Raw genomic sequence first — 16,115 nt, 5'->3', positions numbered from 1 at the left:
AAAGCTTAAAGATATTTTTAGTTCTAAAACAGTTCTACACCCGAAGTCGAACATTTGAATTCTGCAGTTAGTGTGCGATATATGTATGTATGCATGTGTTCGTGAGGTGCGATGATTAACAAATTAAACCAAGCTGCCGCGAAGTCGATGGAGAAATTTAGCTATTCTTCTCTAATTGCCAATGCTATAAATTTGATTAAATAAAAGAGATAACGAGTAAAAATTATCCTGTTATAGGTGGCACAACTATTCCATGAATAAAGAGGTGTTTCAATAGACTTTCTATCATTGCACAATCGGCCAAGATTTTAGTCAAAACCGAACCGAACCATAACCTCGTACTGTTCGATAATCGAACCCGAATCGATTATTCAGTTATACACTTAATGCGTTTGACTTACAAAGGTTTTTGTCCAAATAATAAAAGCACAAAATCTATGAAGTATGCAGGCAGATAATGAAAGAAAATGACACAAAAAAGATGATGATAATAATTGTTCTTGATCGAACCATCTGGATACCATAACGCATAACTGAGTGGAAATTTATAGAAAAATCGCTTGCCGGTTTCTATGCTTTCGCCCCAAGAAAGCAGAGCTTTTTTGGATATGCAAAGATTACAAAATTCTACAGATTGCTTTTTTTTGGAATTGCCTCGATTATAACCAGCCACTATCATGCCATTTATAGCTTTATCCACTGGTATGACAGTCGATGAGTATTCCGGATTGCAATGCATTGACCGAATAATACCACGCGCTGCTCCAATCATTAGCCCTGTTGGTCCGTTAACACCTTCAATCCAGCCAGGCAGAGGTTCCTTCATTGCAGCGGTAACTACATAAGAAACAAAAACACTTTATAAATATTAATCAAATAAGTATTTCTTTCGTATACACATATGTAGCTTATTCGGAATTTTGAAAAACATTCTAATAGCAATTTTGCACAGAAGCTTTATGAAATCATTAAAGGCCAAAATACATTCTTCTTTGGCATCCTTTTGGCGCTGGCGTCGCTTTGATTTAACCATTGTGAATTCATACAAGTGAAAAATCTTTCTATTCCTCCATTGCCATAGCTACCTGTCAAATAATTGCTGAGGGAGAACGGCTGTCGCGAATAGCCAGAGAATGGAAGAAAGGTTGGTTTTTTGCTGGCGGTTTATAAATTAAAGTGCCATGAATTGCCCATTAATGTTTCAAACGAACTTTTCTTTTAAATGAGTCTACAGAAAATGAAAAATTAATATTGATTTTCAAAATCTAGTTAATAGAGAAAATATGAGCAGAGCTGCTCCAAATTTTTTATATGGAAGTGCGAATCACAATACATGTACAAAATTGTATGTGCACTGAAACTTTTTTGTATTTAAAAAAATATATTTAAAAAATTTTAATTGTTTGAGGTCGGAAAAGGTTGAATATTTGGTTTCAAGTTACAAAATATTTGCTTTAAATATTACGTAAATAGTTATATCGCCAACATTCAAAAGCCAATAAACTTAATTCTGAAAGTTGCGAAAAATTACATTGACCTATAGCCTCAAGTTTTGTAGGAACATATTCTATATACATATATCGTCGGAATTTGGGTTTCAATAATAAATAATACTAAAAGTGAATATAGAGATGTTGCATTGGAAATTGAATTTTAAAACTTTTGAAATGCTTAATTAGAGGGCTCCGCGTGGTTTGTTTTAAAGCGGCGTCATTGGTGCCGTTTGTCGTATCGCTGTAGTCGTATCCCTAACGTAACCCTATACGATACATTGTTATCGATTAATGGTGCCTCAACCTAAAAATCGTGAAAATTTCATACAAATGCAGAAAACGCAAAAAATTACAAACATATTCCACAAAAAATAAGTCTCCTAGTCATAACGTATCCAAAACAATGAATAAAATCTACAAAAAGTTATTAAATTCACCAAACCAAATAATTTTAGGTTATGGATATGGCGAAAAAACAAAAACCAATTGGTTGGTTACGATACGGTTACGACCGTAACGTTACGATATGGCACCAATAACCGATTACATAGATTCCCATAAGGTTGGTCGAATCAGCTGTTATAAGGTTACCGATACGGTTACCGATAACGCACCAATGTCTGCAGCTTTAAATTTGTGTTCAAATTTACATACATATATTAGCAACAGAGATTACTGAGGTGCTGATATACCATTTGAATTTAATAAAATGCTTAACAAGTAAATGATAGGCATAGTAAATTTACGGTTCCTCCCACTTCAAGTCAAAAAATGTCTCATAACCAAGAAAAATAATATACCGAATTGAAATAAAAAGTCACAGAAACTACCCCGTAAGGAGAATCTTTAGTTCAAAATAAGTGCATTTATACTGCGGTCTGAATCACTAAAAGCTCGCCATCTATCTCATTCACATGTTTTCAACTGGCCAATTTAACATGGCGATGTCCTAGGCGGTGGATATTAACCCCGAGGCGTTAACTTTTCACTAGTTCCTAACTATATACAAATTTATTTTGGTACATTTTCGATAGTTACGTACTGTTTGAATAGTGTTGAGAAAGAGGCATACTCATATGTAGCCGCAGCTCGTTATTTGGCACTCTAGGTCTAGTTTTGAACCAGAATTTTGTATCACAAGTTATTGACTTCCCTTGAGGATAATTAACTAATATCATATGAAGTTTGAATTGGCTCCTCTTGTTTTGGTACAGTTTTGCTTACATTCTTTGGTCATATACCCCATATATTTCAGCTGTAAATTATCTATTTTAATTTTATTTATGAATCAAATTTGATTACAAATTTTGTTCAGTGCTATAATGTTTTTGAATAATTTTTAGTTGTGAAATTTTTAGTGTACATTTTTTTATCATACACAAGTGCCCGAGCTTCATACGGGAGTGCTTTTTCTTGGCACTTTCATAAGAAATTCAAGCATTTTCATATGATTCCAAATTATATGTGAGGGCATATGGGAGTGCTATGAACATTTTTTTTTATATTCAAAGTGTGAATTTGAATCTGTGCCTATGATTCAGGGCAAAACAAAAACAAAAGTGCTACAAGTGTATAGGGGTTGAGCAGCTCTGATATGAGCATCTAGCTAAGCAAACATTTTAAAATATTGGAGTAGCGCAATGTACCAGTCGTCCGTTTTTCAATAACTAAGTTTTACAATATCCAATTCTTCTCATTTCGGCAAAAACGTGGCCTGACAAGTGTTTCTTATTTGATATGTCTATCCTTAGGAGTTGCTGAGAAATTTTATTTTGACGCAATTTTTTTCAATTTACCCTATAGAGCCGTACCCCTCACCCAAAGTCGTACAGATATGTTAACGTGCAGTTTTTTGTTTAAAACATGGTGTTATTACAGTAGTATCTCGATTCGTGCACATACTCGGTACTTGCACACATCGATTCTTGCAACAAAGGCAATTTTTCTATTACATAATCAGTACTTGCGACATCCAAAAAATTTGAACTCGATACTTGCGACATTGCCTTGTTTTTTTTTGGTAACGGTTCCTTAGATTCAATAAAATTCGGGGAAGTCCCGATTTATTTCGCTAATGAATTGCTGTGATTGGCTAGTTGTCTTACGCGCGTTATTTTGGGACATTTGAATCAGTTTTAACTGACGTTTTATTGAGTGCGGTATCATAATGGCAGGGAAAAAATTAACGTTGATTACAATAAAACAAAAAGCTGACGTTTTAAGGAAACTAAGTAAAGGATTTTCGGTAAATTTCTTAGCCAAAAGTTTTCACGTGCATAGATCAACAATAAACCGTATTAAGAACAAGGAGAACACCATAAGGAAGTTCCCGGCGCATGCTGAATATGGTTCTGTTAAAGAGAAAAACGTTTAAACCTTCAGAGCTTCCTAAAATGGAAAGAGCATTGATCAAATGGTTTGCAAATCAACGAGCCAAGAATTTACCAATCATTTCTGATATGCTTAAGCAAAAGGCCAAGTTTTTTGATGACAAAATCCAGGAAAAATCGGGAGACTTCCATGCTAGCAACGGATGGGTTACAAACTTTAAAAAAAGATATGGAATACGAAGACTTAAAATATGTGGGGAAAACTTTCCAATAAGACTCATTCAGTTAATCCATTTTTGCAAAGACTGTACAAAAAAATTGCTGATTTAGGTTTGAGCAAGGACCAGATACACAATGCCGATGAATTTGGTCTCTTTTGGAAGCTTTTGCCGGATGGAACTCTTGTGCGCTCAAAAGAAACTTCCGGTCCAGGACATAAAATCAGTAAAGAAAGAATAACTTGTCTTGCTTGCACGAATGCATGTGGAAATCACAGAGTAAAATTATTGGTTATTGGGAAATCATTGAACCCGCGTTCACTTAAAATTTTTACTGATATTCAAGTTGTCTACAAAGGAAATAAAAGTGCTTGGATGACATTGGCTTTGTTTGAAATATTTGTTCCAGAGGTATGTTTTGTGACGAATATTAGTGACACTAAGTGATACTCACATCACTAATTTGATACTAAGTATATAAAGCCACAGCAACAATAAAGCAAGGTGCCACAGTTGTATGTACGTAAACAAATTAATCATTATGTCTACACACATACATACAAGGCAAGAGAGAGAGATACTCGCAAACGCACGTCATCATCAGCCGCTCACATATACACACGCATATGGATACAAATTACAAATATACATGTATATAGCTGGTAAACAAGCATCAGGTTCACGGAATTAATAGACCTTAGGAGAAATGGGTGAACGAGGAAACCGAAGAGTATAAAAGCAGCACAAGCTGAGGCATCACGAAGTCAGTTTGATTTAAGCAAGCTATCAGTTGCGAAATATACGTGTTATTTTGAAGTAGTCTAATAAAGACCATTTTGCATTATCGAATATTGGAGTTATTTTTTCAACAGTTTAGTGATTCGAACGTTAGCAGAAGGCTGCAAATAAGAGGAATTTCAGTAGATTCGTTACAATATGGTCATCTTTGGTTGTAAAAAATTCCGTTTATTAATTTAAAATTTCCTAAAATTGCAGGTAAAAGAGTTTCGAAAATCTTCCCGAAAAGGCTCTATTGCTTATAGATAATGCTCCATGCCCTCCCAAAGAAGGCGAGTTAATGAATAGCCTTTTATAGCAATAGACGAATCTCTGCGAAACATCACCTTAAAAGACGCAATATGCTTTTTAGATAATGCCTGGAATGCTGTTAATGTGTCTTCAATTCAGTCATCATTTCAAAATTTGTTTGAGGTAACATCCGAATGGGATAGTGAAGATGTCATCCCTCTTTCAGAGTTACGTTTACAGCTTGTTGAAGATACATCCAATGTTCAAACAATTTAAAATTTTCTTCAAGAAATAGAACCATTGCAGCAGATATCCGATTCTGAAATTGAGCAATGGATTGCTGAACCTATTTTGAAGATCTCTTGGTCGATTGTGATCTTACCGATGATGAAGAAACAAACAACGTGGTAGTAAACACGAAGAAAGTTACACCGGAAGAGACTATATCAGCATAAATATTTGCTTAGAATGAGCTGATCAAAATAACGCATCATTAGACGATATTATAACGTTCCAGAGACTTAGAAGCAGCGTAATACTCAACAAGCGAGCTTGCACAAAACAAACAAAAATTTTAAATTTTTTTAGTTCCACATAAAGTATGTTAGTCTTTCTCTATTTATATATATGAACGAATTAAACCTAAGCGTTTTGAATTAAAATACATATTAAAAATATTAAACTTATTTTCCAACCAAATTCTTTCATAAAATTGTCTTTTATTTCATACGAAAAAAAAACACTTGGTACTTGCGACAACCTCGAAACTTGCACCGAGCCCGGATTCCATTACGTGCAAGAACCGAGTTACTACTATATTCCTAGATACCATTGTGAATTTATATACGTTGAAAAAAAACGTTCACAATGGTAAACAGTCTCGATCACCTGTTCAATCGCTCTTTGATTACTTAAATTATTTGCCAAGTGTTTTCCAAACATTTTTGTAAACAACTGGTATATTGCATTATTTACATATTTTAAAATTCTTGCTTACTGGCTGCTCATATCTTATTTAATAGCTACATTTTAGAAATTAAAGTCAATATTTAAGTAGTCTGACTTTCTGTATACACAATTAAAAGCAAAGCTGATTTGAAACACAAATGTGCGATTCATAGTACTCCAATTTAATAACGGCGAGCAAAAAACAATCATTTCTTCCATTCTCTGGCCATTTCCGACAGCCATTCCCCTGTCAGCTATTATTTGACAGGTAGGTTTGGCAATGGAGGAATAGGAAGATTTTTCACTTGTATGAATTCACAATGCTAGATTCTTTGTTGTTAATGCCGACGAAAACAATTTTTTTTTTATTTTTTTTAGTTTTTGACGTAACATTTTTCCCCCAGCTATGTTAGGTAATTGTGTATATAAATTTGTGTGTAATTTCAGGTAAATTCAGACCTGTTAAATTTGAATTAGCATTAGTAATCTATTAATTAGATGCCTATTTTAATAGTCAATGATTATTTCCATTGTTTTCCGAAAAAAGCAATTACTAGTTGATTACCATTAGAAAAAAATAAAAAAACTAAAATCATGATTTTTTCCGATTATTAAAAAAAATCTAGAATAATCAAAAAGGCTTTTTTGATTACTTTTAATTCTTTCGATTATTTTAAATTTCGAACTTTGAATACTACAATTTTTACAGAAATAACAGATAAAATCGACAAAGAACAACAACATAATGTGGTATACGAAATAAAAAGTAATGGGAGCGCAGGAGAAACATGCAATCAAATATACATTGGAACGACGAAGCGATCGCTAAGTGTACGAAAAAACGAACATAGACTTGACGCCAAAAATAGAAAAACAATAACAGCACTATGCAACATTTGACCAACAAAGGACACACAGCGAACTTCGAAAACGCGAAAATATTAGACGTTGAGGGGAAAGAACGAACACGAATGACGCTGGAAACTCTACGAATACAACAAAAAATCAATACTGCAATGAGTTTCAAAGAAGACGTCAACAATATAAACTGCGCTTATATGATGGCATTATCAGCCAATGGACGAAGCAGGAAACATGAATGGAGACAGTAAATTAAACGTAAAGTTTTGTTTATTTATGTGTTAGATGTTGAAAGTTTCATGTAAGTATTATGTTAACAACAGAGTGATGTAAATTGTGTAATTCTAACTAATGTGTTAATGTTTGTTTTGTTTTATATCATATTCTATGATAAATATACAGTCTCCCTGATGAAGATGAAAAAATTTCATCAAAACGCGTAGGAGAAAAAGAGCAACCTTGTGTTTTGTCTTTATTTTATCGGCCGAAAAGCTCCAAATAATTACAATTGTAAAAAAAATTGGCCCAAAATAAATATATTTAAATTTTTTTATTATTTATTGATTATTTTTCTGCTTTGTTGGGAAAAAAAATTCTCGTATGTCGCATGCACGGGAGAATTTCACATAGAAGTACATTTTAGGATTTAACAGTAAATCATAAGCGCTTATCTAGGCGTATAGATACATGCAACATATAGGGCGAATGGTATATGAGCTTTGATTTAAACATATTCTTAGCTAAGTAATAATTATCCTCTATGGTTTCATCCTTAAGTGTAGCCAATTTTGTTATATCCAAAATGAATATATATCCGCTATTTTGGATTAAGTTATGGCTATGCACTGATTGTTTTGTACATACAAGTACATTGGTGGATGTAACGGTATATCGTGAGCGCTTATCTAGGCATATAGGTATATACATACCACCCACAAACTATCGTGTCTATAAATATATCCGACCAATACCTTGCGGGGGAGTGCGTATTGTTTTACGACAAAATAATATGCTCAAACAATATGTATGAGTAATTCTATTTAGATTGATAGCTTCACTTCCAACTGGAGTGATCCTCTAAGTTTTCATTAATCATCATGATCAGTTGTTTAAACAAAGGTTGTTATATCCCAGGTAATTTATTAACATACTAGCAGACCCGGCAGACGTTGTTCTGCCCTAAATTTGGCCTATCTGCATACATTTTAATAAGCTTTTTCCGTCTAACTCTGCCCTACCCCCCTATACTTTTTCCTAATCTCTTTATTCACTCCTCCCTCCGTCTTTTTCGCTTCATCTCCATCTTCGTCTCATTCTATCTCTCTCTCAGTCTCCTTCTCTATTTTCTCTTCTCTCAAGTTTTTCTCCTTCTTCTTCATCTCTTATTGCCAGTCCCAGAGGGTGGTATGTATTTTGTTCCAGTCCCATTCCGAGTCTCAGTCCCAGTCCCACTCCGAGTTTCAGTCTCAGTCCCAGTCCTAGTCCTAATCCCAGTCCCAGTCCGTCTCTATTATACTTCCCGGAAAAAAGCATCGTAAATACTAATATAGGCAACTTTGTATACGAAATTTCAGGCAAATCGAATAGGACGTATGCAAATAAGTATGTGGGTATTATTAATTCATGTCTTTATTTCGGCTTCGCATGCGTATTTATCAGTTTTGCCAGGTTGATGCGACTAAATCGAATATCACAATGAACTTCAGAGCTCTCAGCAACAGCTTTCATTTGATATCCATAATACACACACATTCTAGCGGTATCCGGGTTCATGTTTTGGCCTATATTTCGAGACCCTAGTCACTCAGCGGTGTAAAACTTACTCTGTATTATAGCACACATCAACAGCATCAATTTGATACCCATAATATAAAAACACATTCTAGGTGTATCCGGGTCCATGTTTTGTCCTATATCTCGAGACCGTAGTCACCCAGCGGTGTAAAACTTACTCTGTACTAAAGCATACATCAACAGCTTCAATTTGATACCCATAATGTAAAAACACATTCTAGGTTATCCGGGTCCACGTTTTGGGCTATATCTCGAGACCCTAGCCTCTTACTTACTTAATTGGCGCTTAACCGTCTAAACGGTTATGGCCGTCCAACAAGGCGCGCCAGTCGCTCCTTCGCTCCGCCAACCGGCGCCTATTGGTCACACCAAGGGAGTTTAAATCGTTTTCCACCTGGTCCTTCCAACGGAGTGGGGGCCGCCCTCTACCTCTGCTTCCATAGGCGGGTTCCGATAGAAACACTTTCTTGGCCGGAGCATCATCATTCATTCGCATAACATGGCCTAGCCAGCGCAGCCGCTGCGTTTTAATTCGCTGGACTATGTTGATGTCTGCGTATAGCTCGTACAGCTCATCATTAAATCTTCTTCGGTACTCGTAATCGCCAACGCGTAGAGGTCCATAAATCTTTCGAAGAACTTTTCTCTCGAACACTCTCAAAGCCGCTTCATCTGCTGTTGTCATGGTCCATGCTTCTGCCCCATATAGCAGTACGGGTACGATAAGTGACTTGTAGAGTATGCTTTTCGTTCGCCGAGAGAGGACTTTACTTTTCAATTGCCTACCTAGTCCAAAGTAGAATTTATTGGCAAGATTGATTCTTCGCTGGATTTCAGTGCTGCTGTTGTTGCTAGTGTTGATGCTGGTTCCCAAATAAACGAAGTCTTTTACTTTTTCCAAATTATGGCTGCCAACAGTAGCGTGGTTGCCAAGGCGCGTATGCGCTGACTCTTTGCTGGATGACAGCAAGTACTTCGTTTTGTCCTCATTCACCATCAAACCCATCTTTACCGCTTCTTTTTCCAGTTTGGAGTAAGTAGAACTAACAGCGCGGGTGTTTAGGCCGATGATATCAATGTCATCAGCATATGCCAGTAATTGCACGCTTTTATAGTATATTGTTCCAGTGCGGTTAAGTTCTGCAGCTAGTATAATTTTTTCCAGCATCAAATTAAAGAAATCGCACGACAGGGGGTCACCCTGTTTGAAACCTCGTTTAGTTTCGAACGGCTCGGAGAGGTCCTTCCCAATTCTGACTGAGCTGATGGTGTTGCTCAAGGGCATTTTGCACAGCCGTGTAAGTTTTTCGGGGAAACCAAATTCAGACATAGCGGCATATAGGCAGCTCCTTTTCGTGCTGTCGAAGGCGGCTTTAAAGTCGACGAAGAGGTGATGTGTGTCGATTCTCTTTTCACGGTTTCTTTCCAAGATTTGGCGCATTGTGAAGATCTGGTCGATGGTAGATTTACCAGGTCTGAAGCCGCACTGATAAAGTCCAATCATCCGGTTCACGGTGGGCTTCAATCTTTCGCACAATACACTTGAAAGGACCTTATATGCGATATTAAGAAGGCTGATTCCACGATAGTTGGTGCATTTTGCAGTATCCCCCTTCTTGTGGACTGGGAAAAGAACACTTAGATTCCAACCGTCGGGCATGCACTCGTCCGCCCATATTTCGCTAAGAAGCTGCTGCATGCGCCTTACCAACTCCTCGCCGCCGTACTTGAATAGCTCCGCAGGCAATCCATCAGCGCCCACGGCCTTGTTGTTTTTCAATCTGGTTATTGCTATTCTAACTTCGTCATAATCGGGCGGGGGACATATATTCCATCATCATCGATTGCGGGATCGGGTTCTTCATCTCTGCGCGGTGAATTGCAGCCTCCATTTAGGAGAGCAGAGAAGTATTCCCTCCATAATCTAAGCACTCTCTGGACAGCAGTTACAAGGTCGCCGTTTTCATTCCTACAGGAATTTGCCCCGGTCTTAAAACCTTCCGTCTGTCGCCGTATTTTTTGGTAGAATTTTTGGGCGTTATTCTTGGTGGCTAGCAGCTCAAGCTCCTCGCAGTCACGCCATTCTGCTTCTGCTTTTTTCTTCCTGAAAAGGTGTCTCGCTTCCCTTTTCAACTCACGATAGCGTTCACACACTCCTCTTGTCGCGCTCGCTTTTAACGTAGCCCTGTAGTCAGCGTCTTTTCTTTCGGTTGCAACGCGGCATTCTTCATCGTACCAGTTGTTTTTTCGTGACCGCCGGTAACCAATTTTTTCCTCGGCGGCAGTACGAAGTGCTTTGGAGATATTCTCCCACTGCTCCTGTATTCCTTCAGGATGAGTTGTACTCTCAGAGAGCAGGTGTGAGAGTCGAGTTGCGAAATCATTGGCAGTCTGTTGTGATGGAAGCTTTTCGACGTCTAGCTTTCCTTATGTTTTTTGTTCCTTGGTTTTAGCCGCGTTGAGGCGGGTGCGTATTTTGGCTGCAACGGGGTAATGGTCCGAGTCGATGTTAGGTCCTCGGATCGTGCGCACGTCTAAAACACTGGGGGCATGCCGTCTGTCTATCACAACGTGATCGATCTGATTGCGAGTATTTCGATCAGGAGACAGCCTTGTAGCTTGATGTATCTTTTTATGCATGAACCTCGTGCTGGATATAACCATGTTTCGAGCACCGGCAAAGTCAATCAGCCTCAGACCGTTAGGAGAAGTCTCATTGTGTAGGCTGAACTTTCCAACTGTAGGGCCAAAAACACCTTCTTTACCCACCCTGGCGTTAAAGTCGCCAAGCACGACTTTTATATCATGACGGGGGCAGCGCTCGTATGTGCGTTCTAATTGTTCATAAAAAGTGTCTTTCACCTCATCGTCTTTCTCCTCTGTCGGCGCATGGGCGCAGATGAATGATATATTAAAAAATATTGCTTTTATTCGGATAGCGGCGAGACGCTCGTCCACAGGCTTGAACGCCAGCACTTGGCGACAAAGTCTCTCTCCCACCACGAATCCGACACCGAAACTGCGCTTATTCGTATGACCACTCCAACAGATGTCACAATTTTTGATCTTCTTTCTTCCTTGCTTCGTCCAACGCATTTCTTGGATGGCGGTGATGTCAGATTTTGCTTTGACGAGGACATCAACCAGCCGGGCATCTGCACCAATCCCATTCAGGGAGCGGATGTACTAGGTGCATGCCCTCAATTCATTGTCCTTCAAACGTTTGCCATGGTCGTCATCAATAGAGAGTGTATTTATCCGAGGCTTGTTGTTATATTTCATTGGAGTATGGTTTTACGTGGTGGATCCCAAGCCCAGCGCACAACCCGCTCAGCGGGGGTGAAAATATTACTTGCACGTTTATATAGCGAGCCGCTTGCTCCAAGACAGACGCCCGCTTGCAGCCGCACCCAGAGGTGTACAGACGCTGCCGATGAGATCTCCCCCGGCTAGCCCATAACCGATTATGTCAGAGTGGCCTAGCCAGGTTTTCACCTTCTCACATTAGCTCACCGCTAAACGGATGTTTAGCGGCTACCCAGAGGATACTTGGCCGCAAGCGACTGGCAGTAGTGAGCTGCTTGAACCGCATGCAAAAGAATCGCTCTGGACATTCCCAGGTGAATGGCGGTCAGAAGCTTTCCCCACTTTCGTGGACTTCTACACACTGCTCCCAGTTGTATGAAAATTATCTTGTACTATAGCACTCATCAACAGCTTTCATTTGATATCTATAGGATACGTATTCAGTATTAATAATTTGTAGATATTCTGAAATCTTAAATTCAATTAATTTTTATTTTTTCCAATTTGAAATTACAAAGCAAAAGTAATTTGATCAAATTATAAAATTATTAAAAGAGAATAACAAGTTAAAAACTAACAGGTATCGCTACAGTATTCCCCCGCCAGACTATCAATAAATAAAATGTTTGAAAGTCGAAATGTTTGATTAATTTTCTTGCAGACTTCCAGATTTTTCCATTGTAATGAAAGCAGGCTTCAATCTGTCAATAGAGATATTCAAACTTCGATCTCCAACCAAAATAGTATAGAACTTGGGAAAACGTTTTTTAATTTCAAATGGTCCGTCGTATGGTGGTGTGAGTGATGAACGTATTTTATCCACACGAATAAACACATGCGTCACATCATTTAATTTTCCATTAACAAACGGTTTTGTAGTCGAATGATGAGCTGCGTCTGCAGGTCGGATGGTTTTGATTAGCTGAGTAAATTCCTTAACAAACTCTTCCTGTGGTTTGAAATGACTATCGATAAACATTTCGCCAGGTAATTTAAGTATAGTCCCGTAAACCATTTGTGATGGACTTGATCCGATGTCTGGCTTGAATGTTGATCTTAATCCCAGCAGGACAATCGGTAAATGCTCAGTCCATTTTAACCTATTAAAACACATTAACGACGCTTTCAAAGTTCTATGCCATCGTTCAATAATTCCGTTAGACTGAGGATGGTAAGCGGTAGTACGAAGATGATCAATGCCGAGAATCCGAGAAAGTTCACTAAAAAGATTTGAACTGAACTGTCTTCCTTGATCGGTAGTTAAACGAACCGGTACTCCAAAACGAGAAATCCAACCATCAATTAATGCTTTTGCAACAGTTCTTGCGCTAATATCTGTGATAGGAATTGCTTCAGGCCACCTGGTATAGCGATCAATGATTGTAAGGCAATATTGAAAACCATTTGATGGTGGCAGTGGACCAATAAGATCGATGTTGATATGTTCAAATCTTTGTGATGGAAGACAATATTTTCCAAACGGTGATGCAGAATGCCTACTAACCTTAGACCGTTGACATTGAATGCAGCCTTTTACGAACCTTGTTATTTCTGATTGCATATGTGGCCATACAAAACGTTGTCGAATAGTGTTAAAGGGGATCTGGCGCTGGTATGTGCAATATTGTGAAATTTCAATATAACCTTCTCCCTGAACGACTTCGGAACAAAAGGCCGCGCGGACTGTATAGAAAAATCGCATACAATTGGTTTTGAACAATTTGGCAGCTGAATAGATTTAAGTTTTAGAGAAGTGGTAGAGGAGTTAAGAAAATTCTGTAATTCTGGACAATTTCGCTGAGCATCTGCCAAATGTTCTAAATTAATAACGTCGCGATCTGATTTTAAAGACTCGATGCGAGATAACGTATCCGCAGTTATATTTTCTTCGCCTGGTACATATACGATACGAGTAGAAAACTGTCCAATGAAATCGAGATGCCTAATTTGACGTGGAGAAGAAGAATCATGTTTTTTAGTGAAAGCAAATGAAAGGGGCTTATGATCAGTCCATATTTCAAAATCTCTGCCTTCCAATGCAAACCGAAAGTACTTAATACCCAGATAAATGGCAAGCAGTTCGCGGTCATAAGTGCTATATTTTTTTTGGGCATTCGAAAGTTTCTTGGAGAAAAAACCAAGAGGCTGAGTTAGCCCAGCATTAATCTGATGTAGAACAGCCCCGACAGCTGTTTCACTTGCATCTGTGCATAAAACAATCTCCGCATTCAACTTCGGATGTGCTAAAAGCGTTGCATTAATTAGTGCCTGTTTGCACGCATCAAAGTTTTGAAGAGTTTTCGAGTCCCATTTAATTGGAGTCTTGTCCTTTTTTTTGTTACCCTTTATTAAATCAATAAGAGGTTGTTGATATTCAATAGCGCGAGGAATAAATCTTCTATAAAAGTTTATCATATTTAAAAATCTTTTTAGCTCCATAGCAACTGTAGGAAGTGGATAATTTTTGATTACATCAATTTTTTTTGGACAGGGACGAATCCCTTCCGATGAGATGAGATGCCCTAAAAAAATTAGTTCACTTCTTCCAAACTCACACTTATATGGATTAAGTGTTAACTGAAATTTTTGAAGTCGTTCAAAAACTTGTTGAAGATGGTTGATATGTTCGGAACGTGATTCAGATGCGATGCAGATATCATCAAGATATGAAAATGTGAAGTCTAAATCTCTCAAAACTTCGTTCATAAATCGCTGGAAAGTTTGAGCAGCATTACAGAGACCGAATGTCATATGCGTAAACTCAAAAATACCAAACGGAGTAATTATCGCTGTCTTCGGAATATCTTGTTCACGGATGGGTATTTGATTATATGCCCTATTCAAATCTATTTTGCTAAAAATAGACTTACCGTACATTATGTTGCTAAAATCCTGGATATGGGGAAATGGATACTTATCTGGAACAGTTTGTGCATTAAGTGCACGGTAGTCTCCGCAAGGACGCCATGTACCATTAGATTTACGAACCATATGCAAGGGTGATGCATAAGGACTTTTTGATGGTCTGCAAATGCCAACCTTCGTGAGAAAGGCAAATTCTTCCTTTGCCGCTTTGAGCTTTTCATCCGTGAGTCTTCGAGGTTTGGCGGTTACAGGTGCTCCGCGAGTTTCAATCACATGCGTTGTTGAAAACTCAACTGGTAGCGCAGCAATCTTATTGAGTTGAGTAATATCAGGAAATTTCGATAAAAGAACGGAATACCTGCACGATGAATCAAATGATTTTATTGATATTGTTCCAATGCCACAAGCATGAAGACATCTTGTTTTTAATTTGGTGCGATTGTCAATCAAAAGAGAATTTTTGACATCGATTAGTAAACCAAAATAATTGAGAAAGTCTGCACCAATGATGTTGTGATTGGTTTGTGCGATGACAAATTTCCACTGGAAAGACCGTCCCAAACCCAAGTCAATTGATAAATGAGCGGTTCCAAAAGTAGAAATAGCTGTGCTATTCGCTGCGTAAAGTTGAGATGAGAATGTTTTTGAATGTGAGATCTGAAACGAAGATGCACTGACTATGGAAACGTCTGCTCCAGTATCAATTAAAAACTTTCGTTCCGAGGATCGATCTTTAACGAAGAGGCGAATAGATGAAGTGAGATGATTATTGTTGTTGACTAAATGTTGTGTTTTTTCATCCTTGGCGATGTTTGAAGAATACATCGCCAACCTATTCAGTTTTTTGAGCTGAAAGAGCACGGTGCTTTGCATTGTGTTGCACTTTCCCCGAATTTGTTGTAGTACCAGCAAACTTTAGATTCAGTTTCCTGAGAAAATGATTTTGATTGTCGTCGAGCGTTAGGCTGAGCTTGATCGCTGTTGAACATCTTTTCCAAACGAGTTAACGAATTTTCAATTTTTGCCATGCGTTCGGATAAGGATCTGCTGTTGTCTCGAATGGCACTAACGTTCGAAGAGGAAGATTGAAAATCGATTTCAGTTATTTCATTCTTCTTAATGTTATCATTGATTTCGTCGGCTCAAAGAGCAAGATCTTCAATGGACATCATTGGACTGCTCTTAGCAACGCCAGCGATGACCGCACGCGCAGCAGTTGGCAGACGCTGCATCCAAAAATCCTTGATTAATTGTTGGTCTCTTGTTACGTT

The 16,115-nt window shown here is 38.1% G+C and overlaps 2 protein-coding genes across 16 annotated transcripts in view; one reads left to right on the top strand and one right to left on the bottom strand.

Annotated features, from left to right (window-relative positions):
* The window catches only part of LOC137236681 (adenosylhomocysteinase-like), a 505,973-nt gene that overhangs the window by 108,141 nt on the left and 381,717 nt on the right, over positions 1-16,115 (top strand). The window contains exon 5 of one of the 4 annotated variants that reach the window (XM_067759583.1): positions 6,728-7,319. The exons of 2 other annotated variants lie outside the window; for them this stretch is intronic. The gene's annotated coding sequence lies outside the window, so the exon portion shown is untranslated. Of the gene's footprint in view, positions 1-237; positions 828-6,727; positions 7,320-16,115 lie in introns of those variants that run through there. One more of the 4 variants, XM_067759584.1, reaches the window with a different exon arrangement.
* The window catches only part of LOC137236677 (putative fatty acyl-CoA reductase CG5065), a 176,938-nt gene that overhangs the window by 4,332 nt on the left and 156,491 nt on the right, over positions 1-16,115 (bottom strand). For 11 of the 12 annotated variants that reach the window (XM_067759567.1, XM_067759571.1, XM_067759569.1 and 8 more), the window contains one exon: positions 402-837. In XM_067759567.1, the coding sequence (XP_067615668.1) occupies positions 402-837 (436 nt within the window). The remainder of the gene's footprint in view (positions 1-401; positions 838-16,115) is intronic. The other variant, XM_067759572.1, reaches the window with a different exon arrangement.

This window comes from Eurosta solidaginis, chromosome 1, assembly GCF_040869045.1.
Source record: "Eurosta solidaginis isolate ZX-2024a chromosome 1, ASM4086904v1, whole genome shotgun sequence".
Lineage (NCBI taxonomy): Eukaryota > Metazoa > Arthropoda > Insecta > Diptera > Tephritidae > Eurosta > Eurosta solidaginis.
Note: the sequence above shows the minus strand (reverse complement) of the source record. Positions and strands in the feature narration are given on the sequence as shown.